We start from the raw sequence: 14661 nt of genomic DNA, 5'->3' as shown, positions 1-14661 counted from the left end.
TATGAAGGATTGCGTATACGACTCTAGCTTGCCTCCCATCCCTTTCCGTTCATGAACCCTTTTATGCTATGGTGAGAGGATCTGAAATAAATAGGTATTCCTAATTAACAGGGTTTATAAGGCAGAATAATCCTAATGGCAATTTATATTTATTATACCAAAACTGTGACTGGAAAACTGCATGATATCACTGTGTTTCAAACTGTGACTAAAAAGCTGTACAATGTGAATATTAATAATCTCATATTAAAGATTAGACAATATATTTTGTTGCCTCATATTTTTGGTAAAAAAAATTATACTTTACTCCTCTAGTTTACTAAATAAATAAACATACAACTTTAAGACACTTTTTTGATTTTCATCTTGACCTTGTATGAAGAAAAAGCATTTCCCTTCTAGTGGTACTCATACACAGCATTTAAAATATGGAAAATACATAATTATGTTATGCTAGAACACTTAATCTATTAACTTTGATATTATAATTTATTTCCTTATATGGCAATAAGTAAGATCTTTTTAGCCTTTCAGTACCATTTTCATGTGCACTTTTTGAAAAAGGAGCTTTATATATTGTTAGATATTATCTTTGAAAGAGCTGCATATATTTGTTATCTCCAATTTCTGAGGTAATTTTTCAGTCCTCATCTTAGTTGATCTATCAGCATATTTTGACGTGGATGATTTCTTTCCTCTTTGAAGCAATTTTAATATGTGGCTTCTAGAACACTGTACCCTCCTGATTTCCTCCTGCCTTTCTGGCTACTTCTTCCCAGTCTTATGTCCCCAACTTTTAAATGTTGGAGTACACCAGGACTCAGTTTTTGGATCTCTCCTCTTTTCTATCTTCACCTACTCCCTAGATTATCTCTTCCAGATAATGGCTTTTCCATCCATATGCAGATGGATTCCAAATTTTTATCTCTAGCTTAGGCATCTCCTCTGAACTCCAGATTCACACATTCAGTTGCCTGGTACTTCCATTGGATATCTAGTAAATATCTCATTCTCAGCATGCTCAAAACTGAGTCCTGGTAGCCTTCCCCATTCCCACCTAAACCAACTTCTTATGTGTCTATCTCAGCAACAACTCCATTCTTCCCAGTTGCTAAGCTAAACTCCTTGGTAATTTCTTGACCCCTCATACATCCCTTATAAGGCCTATTATCTTTCTAATTTCATTTCCCCTTACTCTCCTGTTTATTCTCTCAGCTAGCTTCTTGTGTTTTGTGAATGTTTCTGATGTGGTCCTGCCTCAAAGCCTTTACGCTTGAAGTTCCCTCTGCTTGTAAATGTTCTTCCCCAGAAATCCTTATGGCTAGCTGCCTCACTTCCTTTGAATCTTTACTTAGAAGTCAGCATCCATCTAAAATGTCAACAGCTGAGGGGTGGGGCAGTCAAGAAATACAATGTCAACTGCTACCAAACCCCCTGACATTTCATTCTTTTTACCTGCTTTTTGTTCTCTTTCACACGTGTCATGATCTAATATACATATTTACTTTATTTACTATCTACCGAATATTAGCTCCATGACAGCAGGAATTTTTATCTGTATTATTCACTGTTAGTAATTATGTGTTGAATGAATAAATTTTTTTTGAATTTTTAAAATCTTTAATGATAACTTTTTGAATAAGCTTTTTATCCTGCATGAAATAGAAAAAACATAAAATGGTAAATTTTCCATATTAAGAAACTTCAGCGAATAATTGATTATATATATGATTTTCTTAAATATTTAATTTTCACACATTTATAGTTATATGGATTTTTGGTTTGCTAGGGCTGCCATAACAAATCCCACAAACTGAGTGGCTTAAACTACAGAAATGTATTTTCTCACAGCTACAGAAATGTATTTTCTCACAGTTGTGGAGGCTAGAAGTCTGAGATCAAGATGTCAGTAGGATTGATTGCTTCTGAGGCATCTCTCCTTGACTTGTGAATGGCCATCTTTTCCTTTTGTTTTCACATGGTCTTTCCTCTGTTTTTGTGTTTCTGTTTCTAATCTCTTATAAGGATACCAGTCATATTGGATTTTACCAAAAATGATCTCATTTTACCTTAATTATCTCTTTCAAGGCCCTATCTTCAAATAGAATCACATTCTAAGGTCCTGGGGATTAGAACTACAACATACAAATTTTGGGGAGACCCAATTCTTGTTTCAATAGTTAAACCATTTTGCATGAATTAGATCAGACATAAAATTCCTTGTTCTGAAAGTTAAATGTTTCTCATAAGAATTTAAAATAATTGATTAAATTAAATTAAAACCAAAATTTATATAACTGTATTCTTGATACACACACGTGCACACACACATCTATTGTGTACTTACCATGGATTAGGCATTATGCTAATGTTTTAGACAATTATCTCAGTTAATCCTTACATTCTTATAAAATAGATATTATATTTCCTCATTTTACATATGATGAAACAGATTCAAAGAGGTTTGGTTGCTTCCCTATAGAGTTGGGATTGGAACTCAGTTAATTGGATATGTGTTCTCAACCATTGAATTATGGATATTATAGAACAGTGCTATCCAATAGAACTCTGCATTGTCCCAAAACAGTTGCCACTAGCCGCACACAGCTATTAAACTCTTGAAATGTGGCTAGTGTGACTGAGAAACTGAATTTTTTTTTTTTTTGAGAAACTGAATTTTTAACTGTATTTCATTTTAATTAAGTTGTGAAAACTGTATAACATGTATAATCACAGTAGTTTTGTAGAACAGAAACAAGATATCCTGTTTTTCTAGAAATTTTTTTAATTTTGAAAAATAATACATGCACATGGTTTTATGCAAATAATTACAAAGAGATTATAATGAAAAATAAGTCTTCCTCTGACCATACATTCTCAGTTCCTCCCCCAAAGCAACCACTGTTTCTACTTTCTTTTCTCTCTTCCAGAAATAGCCTATAGATATACAAATAGAAACATTCTTGTAAAAAATATAAATAGGCATCTGTTAAACCAAATCACAATCTCATTATTTAAAAGATTGAAAGCAAGAAATTTTAAAATACTAATTCATTTGATTTCACTTCTAATTTTTTGTGGCATGTGGTGAACTATACATAAATATGTTTCTGTTTTCTAGTGTGAGTCCTCATACTACAAGAGATTGGAAATATATATGCTCTCAAATTTAAAGTTCAAATCTTCTTTACTCTTATTTTATCCCTGTAATATTTTTACTAGCCAGCAAGTTAAGACCATGAATTCCAAATAGGTAACCATTTTTAAATTTAATATTGGCATGATGTGAAATTAGAATTGTAGTGTTTACCTTAGATGATAGATAAGTCAATGTTATTTACTACTTGATTACCACTTTTCATTAATACAATCTTATTATATAAGGATATTTATTGTATAACATTGATTAAAGCTTTATTATACTAGATTTATAATTGTGTAATATGATTCTCATTTAAAAATTGCTTTTCTTCCACAACAGAAAACTTGAGGATATTGTCTTTAGGAAGAAACAACATAAAGAACTTAAATGGACTGGTAGGTTGCTATTTATTACTTTTAAAATAGCATTCACTTTTTCTCTTAGTATGCAAATAATACTTGTCCATTGCAGAAGCTTTACAAAATAGAAAAGCTACTATAAAAAGAACCTATAAGCCCCTGATAATTTAAATACTGTTAACATTTTGATTGACATCTTTCTTGCCTTTTTTCTGTTCTTCACTGGGTATGTAAAGAATGAAATCATACTATACAGATCATTTTGCATCTTTCTCTCTTTTTTACTTAATATGTAAGATCATTTTTTTTCTGTCATTCATTCATTCAACAAATTCATTCAATAATATTTCCTGAATGCTTACTTTAAGCTAGGCACTGTTCTAGGCACTAGAGATACAGCCGAATATAAAGCAAAGTTCTTGCTGTCATAGAACTTACATTACAGTGGAGGGAGAGAGACTAGAAAATAATTGTGTAATACATCAGGTGGTGATGAATGCAGTGAAGAAAAACGAGGCATGTAAGAGATCATAGATTGATGGGAAATTGTCTCTGGAAGTGAGGATGTAAGCTATAGAGCTGACCGAGGGATAAGTGCCCCAGGCTGAGGTGGGACAGCAAGTACAAGTGTCCTGACCGAAGCTGCTTGGTCTCTCATGTGCCATCTTCCTCATTTTACAGAGTAAGAAACTAAAGAGAAATTATTTCTTCACATGCAGAAGCAGACCAATGTTCTAAATGCCTGTTCACTCAATGTCCAGTTCTCCAAAAGGCCAAATTTTTTTTGTTTGTTTTTACGTTTTTATTTTTTTATTGTTATTTATTTATTTATTTATTTATTTATTGGGGTGACAATTGTTAGTAAAATTACATAGATTTCAGGTGTGCAATTCTGTATCACATCATCCATAAATCACACTGTGTGTTCCCCAAAAGGCCAATTTGTTGCATGACAGATTTCACTGAATTGATTCACACAAACTTAGCCAGATTTTACTGATTAAACCACCAGGTTGTTTCACCAAAGTCTTGTCTTTATTACCTACTTATAAATATATAGAAAATTGTGTTGCTTGGAATGGTTTCAACACCTTTTGAAATTTTCTTTAAATTTTTATTTAGTGTTAATGTTACTGCAGCTGTTTCATCCAGCTGTTGGGACTTTTCAGTCCATCTTTGTAGAGTGTCAGTTTCATATTTTAGGCACTGCTCACTTCTCAAATGATTAAATCACGTGAAAATAGTAATCAGGGCCGGCCCAGTGGCTCAGGCTGTTGGAGCTCCATGCTCCTAATTCCGAAGGCTGCTGGTTCAATTCCCACATGGACCAGTGGGGTCTCAACCACATGGTTGCTGGTTCAATTCCTCGAGTCCCACAAGGGATGGTGGGCTCTGCGCCCTGCAACTAAGATGGAACACGGCACTTTGAGCTGAGCTGCCCCCAAGATGCCTCAGTTTGTTGGAGCGTGGGCTCTCAACCACAAGGTTGCCAGGTCAACTCCCGCAAGGGATGGTGGGCCGCGCCCCCTGCAACTAGGAACGGCAACTGGACCTGGAGCTGAGCTGCGCCCTCCACAACTAGGACTGAAAGGACAACAACTTGACTTGGAAAAAAAAAGTCCTGGAAGTATATACACACTGTTCCCCAATAAAGTCCTGTTCCTCTTCCCCAATAAAATCTTAAAAAAAAAAATAGTAATCAATTTGAGCTGGTTAGCAAATCCTTATATTTAGTGAAGTACAAAAGATAGTGGAATAGATCAACAATGTATTGGAAGATAGAACTATACCCTGGACGTTCAAAATCTATACAGCAGTTGTAAGTCAATATGCACAAGAAATTCTCATTCTGCTAAGTCACATGCGCAAGAAAAGAAAAGTCCCCAAATGCAGTGAAATTTGGTTATGGCTAAACAGCTGCATCCAAATGGCTGAAAACTAAACTAAAGCTAAATTAACACTTCAAATAAGTAAACAAAGCATTACAGATATCTTCAAAGTTACCATATATAAAGGAATTTCTATCCTGTCCTATGCTATCTAAAAACAATTTTTCAGTAAGTCAGTAAAAGTAAATTCAGCAAATTGGTTATTTGGGGAACTAATCAAATTGGTTGTGTGAAAATTGACCAAGAATCCTCATCTGTACATGTAAAACAACCCTAAATAAGTGGCAGAACCCAGAATTGAGACTAAATCTTCTAGTCAGTATTTAGTCAGTATTTTTTCTGCTACTTCACACTTTCTGAATTGGAGACATGAGATGGGTGAGATACAGTGCAATGAAAATGATGCAATAAAGTTTAAATTATATGAAGACTGATTCCCCTCTTCTGAAAGACATATATGATATACTAATTAGAATACTAGCTGAGGGGGATTGGCTAAATCACAAAGTTCTGACATATGAAAGTACCAGGATGGACTGATTTAAGTTCCTTTTACTCTAAACTGTTGTTTCTTCTTCTCAGAACTAAGATGAATTGTGGGAGTTAGGATGACACAGAACTAACTCAGGCCACTCCATTCTGAGTTTTTCCCTTTGGTTCCACCAGTATTGAAAATTCATGCATTAAAGATTTTTATCCAGGGTACATTTATTCTCTCTATAGTCTTTAAAGGGACAGTTACCAGGACATAAATGTGCGCCCCACATTCTAGACTTTATGTGGTTGTTGGTAAATTCTTTTGGGTTAAGGAGGGGATTGAGCAACTAATTGATCTTGGCCAGTATTTTTTGTTTGTTTGTTTAAAAATATAACCACTATATTTTGTCTTATGTCTATAAAAGAAGGAAAAAAATTTAAATTATTGTCCAAAGGCTGAAAGAAATTAGTTTAAATTTAACAATTCTTGGGCGGAAGACTTATTTGATAGCTATATTTGTGCCACCATTGATTATATCTATCATTTAAGAGTCAGTATGATGTAACCTTTATACTATGATGGAAAGACTTTGGGTTTTAAACTGAAATTTATATTTTAAAAAAAGATGAATTAATGGATATATGGGGTGGATAGATGGACGGATACATGATAGGAAAAGGATAGTAAAATGTTAATGGTAGAATCTGGGTAGTGGATACATAGGTATTTACCATCAAATTCTTTCAACTTTTTTTTTTAATGTTTCCATAATATTGAAAAAACTACAACCCTGAAATTTAGACCTTGCTGTACTATTTAATAGTATTGTGATCTTAGAAGAAGCCCTTAATCTCTCTATAATACAAATCAAATAACCTGCTTTGCCTATCTTAAATGTCATAAGGATCAAATAATGTATAGGGAAATAATTTGAAAACTATACCATTCAATAAAAGTGATAAAATAGTGCTATTATTTCCCTCTTGGTGATTTCAGTAGCTATTCTTAGTTCAGATCAGTTTGAAGAGAAGAAGATAATGTTCTACTTGGCTTTCTTAATGCGAAAAAACTCCCACACAGCCTTCAGCTCTCCTGCCAGTGGACAGGTGGGTCTCAGTTCTCTCTAAAGGGCATTGTCTTTATGTTTATAAGGAAGGGGACAGAAGGAACAGCTTAAAAATAAGCACGTAAATCAAATTGCTTTCTTTTTTCAGGAGGCAGTGGGAGACACTTTGGAAGAGCTGTGGATCTCCTACAATTTTATTGAGAAGTTGAAAGGGATCCATGTAATGAAAAAATTGAAGATTCTCTACATGTCTAATAACCTGGTGAAAGACTGGGGTAAGCTGAGGCTGGCCTTTTCCTAACCTTCTACCTCTTGTTTATAGAAAATAGCCCAATAGGGAACAAGATGCAAAATGGGGACATTTATTTCTAAGCACAGAGGGAAATAGCTATAGGAATTCCTATATTTCAGCTAAACGCATGAAATTTACATTTCAATATTTAGTTAGAATGATTATAATTGAATAGATCCTGGTACTGTTAATCATGAAAAAAATTTAAATTATTGTCCAAAGGCTGAAAGAAATTAGTTTAAATTTAACAATTCTTGGGCAGAAGACTTATTTGACATCTATAATTGCTTGGGTTTTTAATTGTACATTATTCATTCCACATTTTCTAAAGCGCTGTTATGTGCTGTGAACTATATGCCAGGCTCTTAAGAAACATAGTTGAATAGGACACGGTCCCCGCCCTGGAGCAGCTCACAGCTCAGTGGGGAAGGTTAGTTTATAAGCTGATAATTATAAAACTGTGAGAAGTTCTGCAGTGGAGGCTCAAATGAGTTGCTTTAAGAATTCAAAGATAAGAAAGAGACAGCTGTTTAGCTTAGCCCATAGTGATGCAGTATAGCATAGAGAAGACCTGTCACTGGAGAATGATTTGTTGTTCTTTTTGATTCTGAACCTCATTTTCTCTTCTTGTCCTATCTTAGGCTAGCATAAAGGTAGAAGAGGTATGTCTTCTTTTTTCCCCCCTTTCCGTAATGTCTTCAGAAAATGACTGCAGATGGTCTAACTTCCCTCAATTCCTTCAAAATCTTAAACAACAAATTGTTCCGAATAGTCACAAACAGTGATATTGGAATTCAACCTCAAAAATGGTAACAGTAAAACTTGCCATTTTAATGTGGAATGTATTCTTTGTATTCGTAGCTGAGTTTGTGAAGCTGGCAGAACTGCCATGCCTGGAAGACCTGGTATTTGTAGGCAATCCTTTGGAAGAGAAACATTCCACTGAAGGGAATTGGATTGAAGAGGCAACCAAGAGAGTGCCCAAACTGAAAAAGCTGGACGGTGAGTGACTCTGAGCCAGCTTGGAAATGTTTTCTAGGTATAAGAGTTGAACTTGTAACATGGAATCATGAAAAGGAGGAAAACTAAAGAAAATGATAGGTTGTCTCTAATCTCTGTCCACAGGAAATTTTATGGTCCAGGGTGAGATGAAAAGGTTTGGGCCAGGGTGAGATGAAAATCTCCTAGGATATTTAGCCTGGTATAAGATCATCCCTAAACCAAAAGCTTATAAGAAAGCTGGGCTTATTCTCAAGTCACAAAGGCATTATTTTTTCAGACTAATTAGACATAAATGTTAAGTAGTTGCATTTTCAGAGTTGGATCTAAATTGTTGTGTTCTCTATTCCCCTCCCGCCAATTTTAGTTTCCAAGTATCTAAGATAGGTGTTGTCAATGTCAGTAGATATCCCTGGCTGACTGGATTCAAGTCCCAGTTCTACCACTTACTATCTTTTTTGTCATCGTGCCAGTTAAGTAGTCTTACCAAACCTTTTCTTTTGTAATCTAAAAACTGGAAATGATAACAATCAGAGACCTCTCTGGGTCTTACCTCTTCCCAGTAGTGCTACCAGGAAGCCAGGCCAGGACTCTGACTATACCAGAACCCACAGACTTCCCTTTTTTCTACTACCACAGGGGAATACCTTTTTAGTCTGAGGAGAATCACTATCGCCCCCTTCTTTTCCACATCATTCTGCATCTTCTCACAATCTGTCTCCTCAGTGATCTTGTTAGGCTTTTCAAAGACAAAAGCCAGTAGGTCTGGCAGTCTGTCTCCGCTTCCTGCACTGTTCCTAAAGCAGCGATGCACAGAGCCGACCAGCCTACCCGGTGGGGTGGAGAGGAAAATATGCAGAAGAAACAAATAAGTAATATCCAGCTACACAGTGACGATCATCGTCATCTCATCTACCGATTGCATATTTTCCTTATTGTCTTCATCGCCACACTCATACTGATATCCACAATCCAAAACAAAAGGAACTCGTTGTCTATGTGTGAGGCTTCCTTGTTCCTCAACCCTTCTCTCCCCTCCTCGCCACCCCTGCTGAATGCCCTGCCATTCTATCCTTTCTGTTCTGTGTCTCTCCATCTCTCCCTTACCACTTCTATCTAAAGTTCAATACTCAACCCTTTTATCCACCTCAGCTTACTGTGGCGGTCATTCTTAAGCAGCGCTGCATCCCTATGGAGGGATATTTCAGAATCTCTGGGGAGAGGGTGAAGGAAAGCTATATAGTTTGAATGAGTTTTACAGATGATTCTGATAAGACTTCCTGGAAGAGCTGTGTTCTTCTGTCTTCCAGTTGAAAAGTATTAACATAAAAGGCCCTTAAGTAGCTCTTTCCCTACACCAAAAAATTTTAACAGCTCGATTGATTTGTAATTGACATACAATTAATACATTAATTTAAAGTGTGTAATTTGATATGTTTTGACATGTATATACCTTTGAAACCGTCACCACAATTAAGATAGTGAACATATATGTTGATAACTATAGATAACAATACTGTATTGTATACTTGAAAGTTGCTAAGAAAGTAGATCTTAAAAGTTTTTATCACACACTCACATAGAGGTAACTGTGAGGTAATGGATGTGTTAACTAACCTTATTTTGGTAATTATTTCATAATATATATGTATATCAAATCATCATGTTTATACCTTAAAGTTACACAATGTAATGTCAGTCATATCTCAATAAAGCTGAGGAAAAAAAGATAATGAACATATGTATCACCCCCCCCGCCTAAAATTTCCTTGTGCGTCTTTGTAATATCTCTCTCTGTTCCTTGCCACTGTCCATCCCAAGGCAATCACTGATCTGTCTTCTGTCTCTATAGATTAGTTTGTATTTTATAGAATTTTGTATAAATGGAATCATCTAGAATGTTCTTTTGTTTCTCTAGATACATACCTAGGGGTAAAATGACAAAGATGGTAGATTACCTCTCGTGGGGAGGTACAGGAATAATCAGGAAGAGGCAAACAGGTTTCTAAGATACTGGTAATCTTTTAGTTCCTAAATTGGGTGGTGGGTATATAATCCTTGGTTTTGTTACTCTTTAAATTGTTTGTATTATATTTGTATGAATGACTATTTCACAATTAAACATTAAAATTTAGAAAAAAAGAGAGAGAGTAGAGACCTTAGAGTCTTGGACTTCAGCCTTTTTATGTTCACCTTTAGCTGGATTCTAGAAACCATTTGAAATCATTTGTCTTTACTTCCTTCAGGATTGCACACAGGAAGTGAATCCCTTCCCTTAAGAATGTAACAGAACCCCTCATGTAAACAGACCAAGCCACATCGATGCCTTTTGGACCAAGTAGTGCCCTCCAGTCAATCTGAATAGCCCCTAGAAGAGCCACCTTAGTCTATACTAAATCAGTGGGACACACCAGAACAGAGATGGCCACAGCTGCTAACTTGCCTGTTTTTTCTTCTCTTCTGTTGCTTATAAGCAAAACTGAGAGATCTTAAAAAGCTAAAATAAAAAAGATAGACTATACCAGATGTTAGTGGGATGAGGAGCAACTAGAACGCTCATAATCTGCCGGATGGTAAAGTAACTTGGTATAACCATTTTAGAAAACAGGTGTCATCTACAAAAGCTCTACATACATATCCCTTATAACCCAGCAGTTTTTCTCCTAGCTGTATACCCCAAAAGAAAAGTGTATCTATGTTTATCAAAAGACATGTATGAGAACATTCATGACAGCACGATTTTAATAGCTATAAATGGGAAAATTTCCAAATGCCCATCAATAATAGAATAGATAAATAAATTATGACATATTCATACAATGGAATATGAAACAGCAGTGAGAATGAATAAACTACATCACATAATATAAATAAATCATACAAACATAATGTTGAGCAAAAGAAGTCAGACACAGAGTGTATGCTATATCATTCCATTCATATGAATTTCAACAACAGGCAAAACAACCTATGGTGTTAGGTATTAGGATAGATTATACCTTTTGTGGTGGAATAGTAACTGGAAGGGGGCCTGAGGAGGTTTTTGGGGTTCTGATAATGTTCTCTTCCTAATCTGGGTGCTGATTACCAGATGTGTTCACTTTGTGTACGTTTATCGATCTGTACACTTTTTTTGTATTTTGTGTACTTTGTATGTATGCTATACTTCAATAAAACATTCACCACCATCACCACACCACCCTCGGCAGCTTGATCGTGCGGGGAGTATAGAGAAGAAAAACTGCTCACTGCCATAAAGAATATAAATGTTCATTTAGGAAGGATCACAGAGGAAGAGGCACAGGACTTGTTTCTTAATTAAGAGTAGGGTTTAGATGGAAGGAGACTTGGGGAGTGCATTCCAAAAGGGAAAAACTTTGTTAACCAAGAGTCCAGTGGTAAGAGTGTGCAAGATGAGTTTGGGAGACAGTGAATTGATCAGTTTAGTTGGAGTGGAAGGTGACAGGCTAAAGAGTTAAGTCTGAATAGTTGACTGGGTACGATTGTGGGCAGGATTCAAATGCCAGAGTTCAGAAATGGGTGGTCGTTGGCCCAGTGAGAGCCTGCAGATGATTTTTGTTATCTATGCTTTGGTTCTTTTTATTCCCCCCCCCCCCCATTTATTCCCAGTGTTTAATATTTGGGGGAATAACATAAAAATTCAGATTTCTGGCAATACTGGGATTGCATATTTTATTGTGAAAAATGAAGAGTGTTTCTTTGTGTTTAACTTACAAAGTTTTTAGTATGTATAGGGCTTTATTTTTCTGCCTTGCACCTGTAGGCAATTTTATTTGCAACTCTGCTTTGGAGAGCCAAATATTCATAAGTACTTACATTAATCCATTTGAGAATTCTCCTGAGAGGTTTTTTGATAATTTGAAATTGAAGAGATTATTTTATGAAATTATTTTTACAATGGCACACTTCACAGCATCTCAGAGCCTCTCAGGTTAACAGGAAATATTTTCATTTAGAATTTTAAAAATCCATTGAGAATGACCATAAATAATTTTCTTTTTCATTTTAGGTACCCCAGTAATTAAAGAGGACGAAGAAGAAGAAAACTAACACCATGCTTTCTGCTTTGTGTTAACTTATTTAAATGTAATAAGAACAATAGATAAGTTTTGTTATAATTGTCTGTTTTAAAGATTCTGTGTGGGGCAAAAGTTTCTTAAGATAAAACGAATCTCCGATTCCTATTTTTTTCTTAACCTATTCAGTATTTCTCCCCTCAAATGGTAACACCAACTTTATATGTTGTAGTCCTCTTTTTAGAAACTATAAATTTTCAATTTTTGTCTTCAGTCTCAGTTATGTACTGTGTGATCTCATCTACTGAAACCTTCATAGACCAATCATTTTTAACAACAAAGGAGCAAATGTGGTTCTTTATTCAAGTATTTTTAGGCCAGGCATTTCAATATATATATACTTAACTTTTGAATCTGTAGGCCATCTTTCTTGAAGGTCCATCTCTGTATGACTCAGAAGCACAAGCATGTCATGCCTTTGCTTCCAAAGGCAGCATGGTGATGGGAAGAGTTCCTCGTAGAAATGTAGCAGCAGCTATAGAACCAAGACTCCAAAGACACAGTGAAAAAGCTATGGAGGAAAAAGGAAACATTAATATTTTGGAGGCTTTAAGCCCATATTATGTTTACTTATTTGTTTTTCCAAAAATGTGTGTATTGTTAACTGGAATTTAGGTGGTGTGTACACGCGTGGCCACTTAGTCACTGCGTAGTCTGTCATTCTGTGATCCAGGTCAGTGGTTAAAATGACGGTTACAATTATTCCTTTGACCAATAACTATGGCCGTGTTTCTCATGTGAACCTGATCTTCGGCACACTTTTTAGTTTATAGTTCCTTATATAAATAAATATATATAAGCAGTAGTTATATTTGAATTCCTAGCCTAAATCTTGGCCATTCTTATATGCCAAAATTTGCCCTAATAACTTTGGTCTGTTGACCCTTACTTTGGGAGAAGTGATTGTTATAAGGGTAGAGAACTTAAAGACTGGATTTGGTACCTTTCAATAAATGAAATTTAGTATTTCAAAGTATATTTTTAGAAAAGTTCTAAGTTAAACAGCTCTTAAATTGAATTATGTAAATGGTCGTAGAGAGAAAAGAGATGTTTCATTATGGGATCCCAGGCAAATGCAATATTTTTGAGGATTGCCTCCTCTGTGAAGCATTTTTAGGTGATTTAACCTCAAAATTACAAAGCAATAGTTGGTTGGAGAGCTTAGAATTTATCATATTAAAAACCAAGTCTTTTTGGAAAATGCAAGATATGGTAGTTAGTAACCAGATGAAGTCCATAGGAGGCCGTGACCAAAATCACTAATAGATTGCAGAAAAGTCAGAGGCCCTCTGCCAAATTGTGCCTAAAGTCCCTCAACCAGAGACTATTGATTCTCCTTTCCCCATTTACTTGTGTAAAATCAGTCAAAGAAGGAAGAGTCATTTTTAAAAAGTGATTATAAAAGTAGTCTTGGGTTTCAGAAGTTTTCAGCTATCATTTAAATAGGAATCGTCTGATTTCTCATAGCCACTCTGATCAAAAGGGACCACTGCTTCGACAATCAATTCTAAATATACAAACAAAAGGAAAAATTAATCCAACACTATTTTTTAGCTTCCTTTTAGCTCTTCCTTACAGTCTGGTAGGAAGAAATCTTCACTCTGTCTTATCATTCAAAGCCTTTGTGTTATTTCTTTTGTGAACCATAAGCAGTGAGCTTTCCCCTCAATGATGTTTAGGGCCTAGAAGCTGTGAAGGAAGACAATTTTCTTTACTTGTAGTATGAACTTCATCTAGTAGACAAGCTTGAAACCATATTGCTATGTATGGATCCATTTTCTAGAAGTTACTCTGGAAGTGAATACAATAGGGAATGGATAACTTCATATGGATTTTTTGTATTGTTTTGTAAAATGGCTTACAGTATTGGTGTTTGTTGTTTTGTTTTGCTTTCTTAATTCTACAGTATAGAAACTAATTTTTTTCTGTTTCTCCTTGTTTCTTAATGTCTTTTAATCACTGGTAGTCCTCAGAGAAATGTAAGGTGCTTTTCTGTGTCCATTTCACACAAAATTCACATTCAGTTCCACTCAACAAATATTTGATTGACTTCTATGCATCCTTTTCATGGATTTAAAGCCATAATCCATGCCATTATAAAATGGAAGATAAGGTGTATGAGGATGTTCAGAATATTTTCTCAAACCATTCCTTAAATCATCCTTTGCTGCAAATTTAGCTGATATTAAATGCCTTTGGTTTATGCTTCTTGGAATGGATTCTCTCTTTGCTTCTGGTTTAAAGCATCATGCCAGTTTAGTGGATCATTTAAATTTCTTCTATTCTTGTAATGATGGTAGAACTCTGGAATCAGTCCAGTATTTTCATCTTTCCACGGG

The 14661-nt window shown here is 35.2% G+C and overlaps 1 protein-coding gene across 2 annotated transcripts in view; it reads left to right on the top strand.

Moving 5' to 3' along the window:
* Positions 1-12839, top strand: part of DNAL1 (dynein axonemal light chain 1) — a 30767-nt gene extending 17928 nt beyond the window's left edge. Inside the window, exons 5-8 of one of the 2 annotated variants that reach the window (XM_033108664.1) lie at positions 3482-3537; positions 7083-7209; positions 8088-8228; positions 12256-12839. In XM_033108664.1, coding sequence (XP_032964555.1) covers positions 3482-3537; positions 7083-7209; positions 8088-8228; positions 12256-12296 — 365 coding nt within the window. In that variant the 3' untranslated portion in view covers positions 12297-12839. The remainder of the gene's footprint in view (positions 1-3481; positions 3538-7082; positions 7210-8087; positions 8229-12255) is intronic. The other variant, XM_033108663.1, reaches the window with a different exon arrangement.
* The last annotated feature ends 1822 nt before the right edge of the window (positions 12840-14661 follow it).

The sequence above is a fragment of the Rhinolophus ferrumequinum genome, chromosome 6, assembly GCF_004115265.2.
Source record: "Rhinolophus ferrumequinum isolate MPI-CBG mRhiFer1 chromosome 6, mRhiFer1_v1.p, whole genome shotgun sequence".
In the NCBI taxonomy this organism is placed as follows: Eukaryota; Metazoa; Chordata; class Mammalia; order Chiroptera; family Rhinolophidae; genus Rhinolophus; species Rhinolophus ferrumequinum.
Note: the sequence above shows the minus strand (reverse complement) of the source record. Positions and strands in the feature narration are given on the sequence as shown.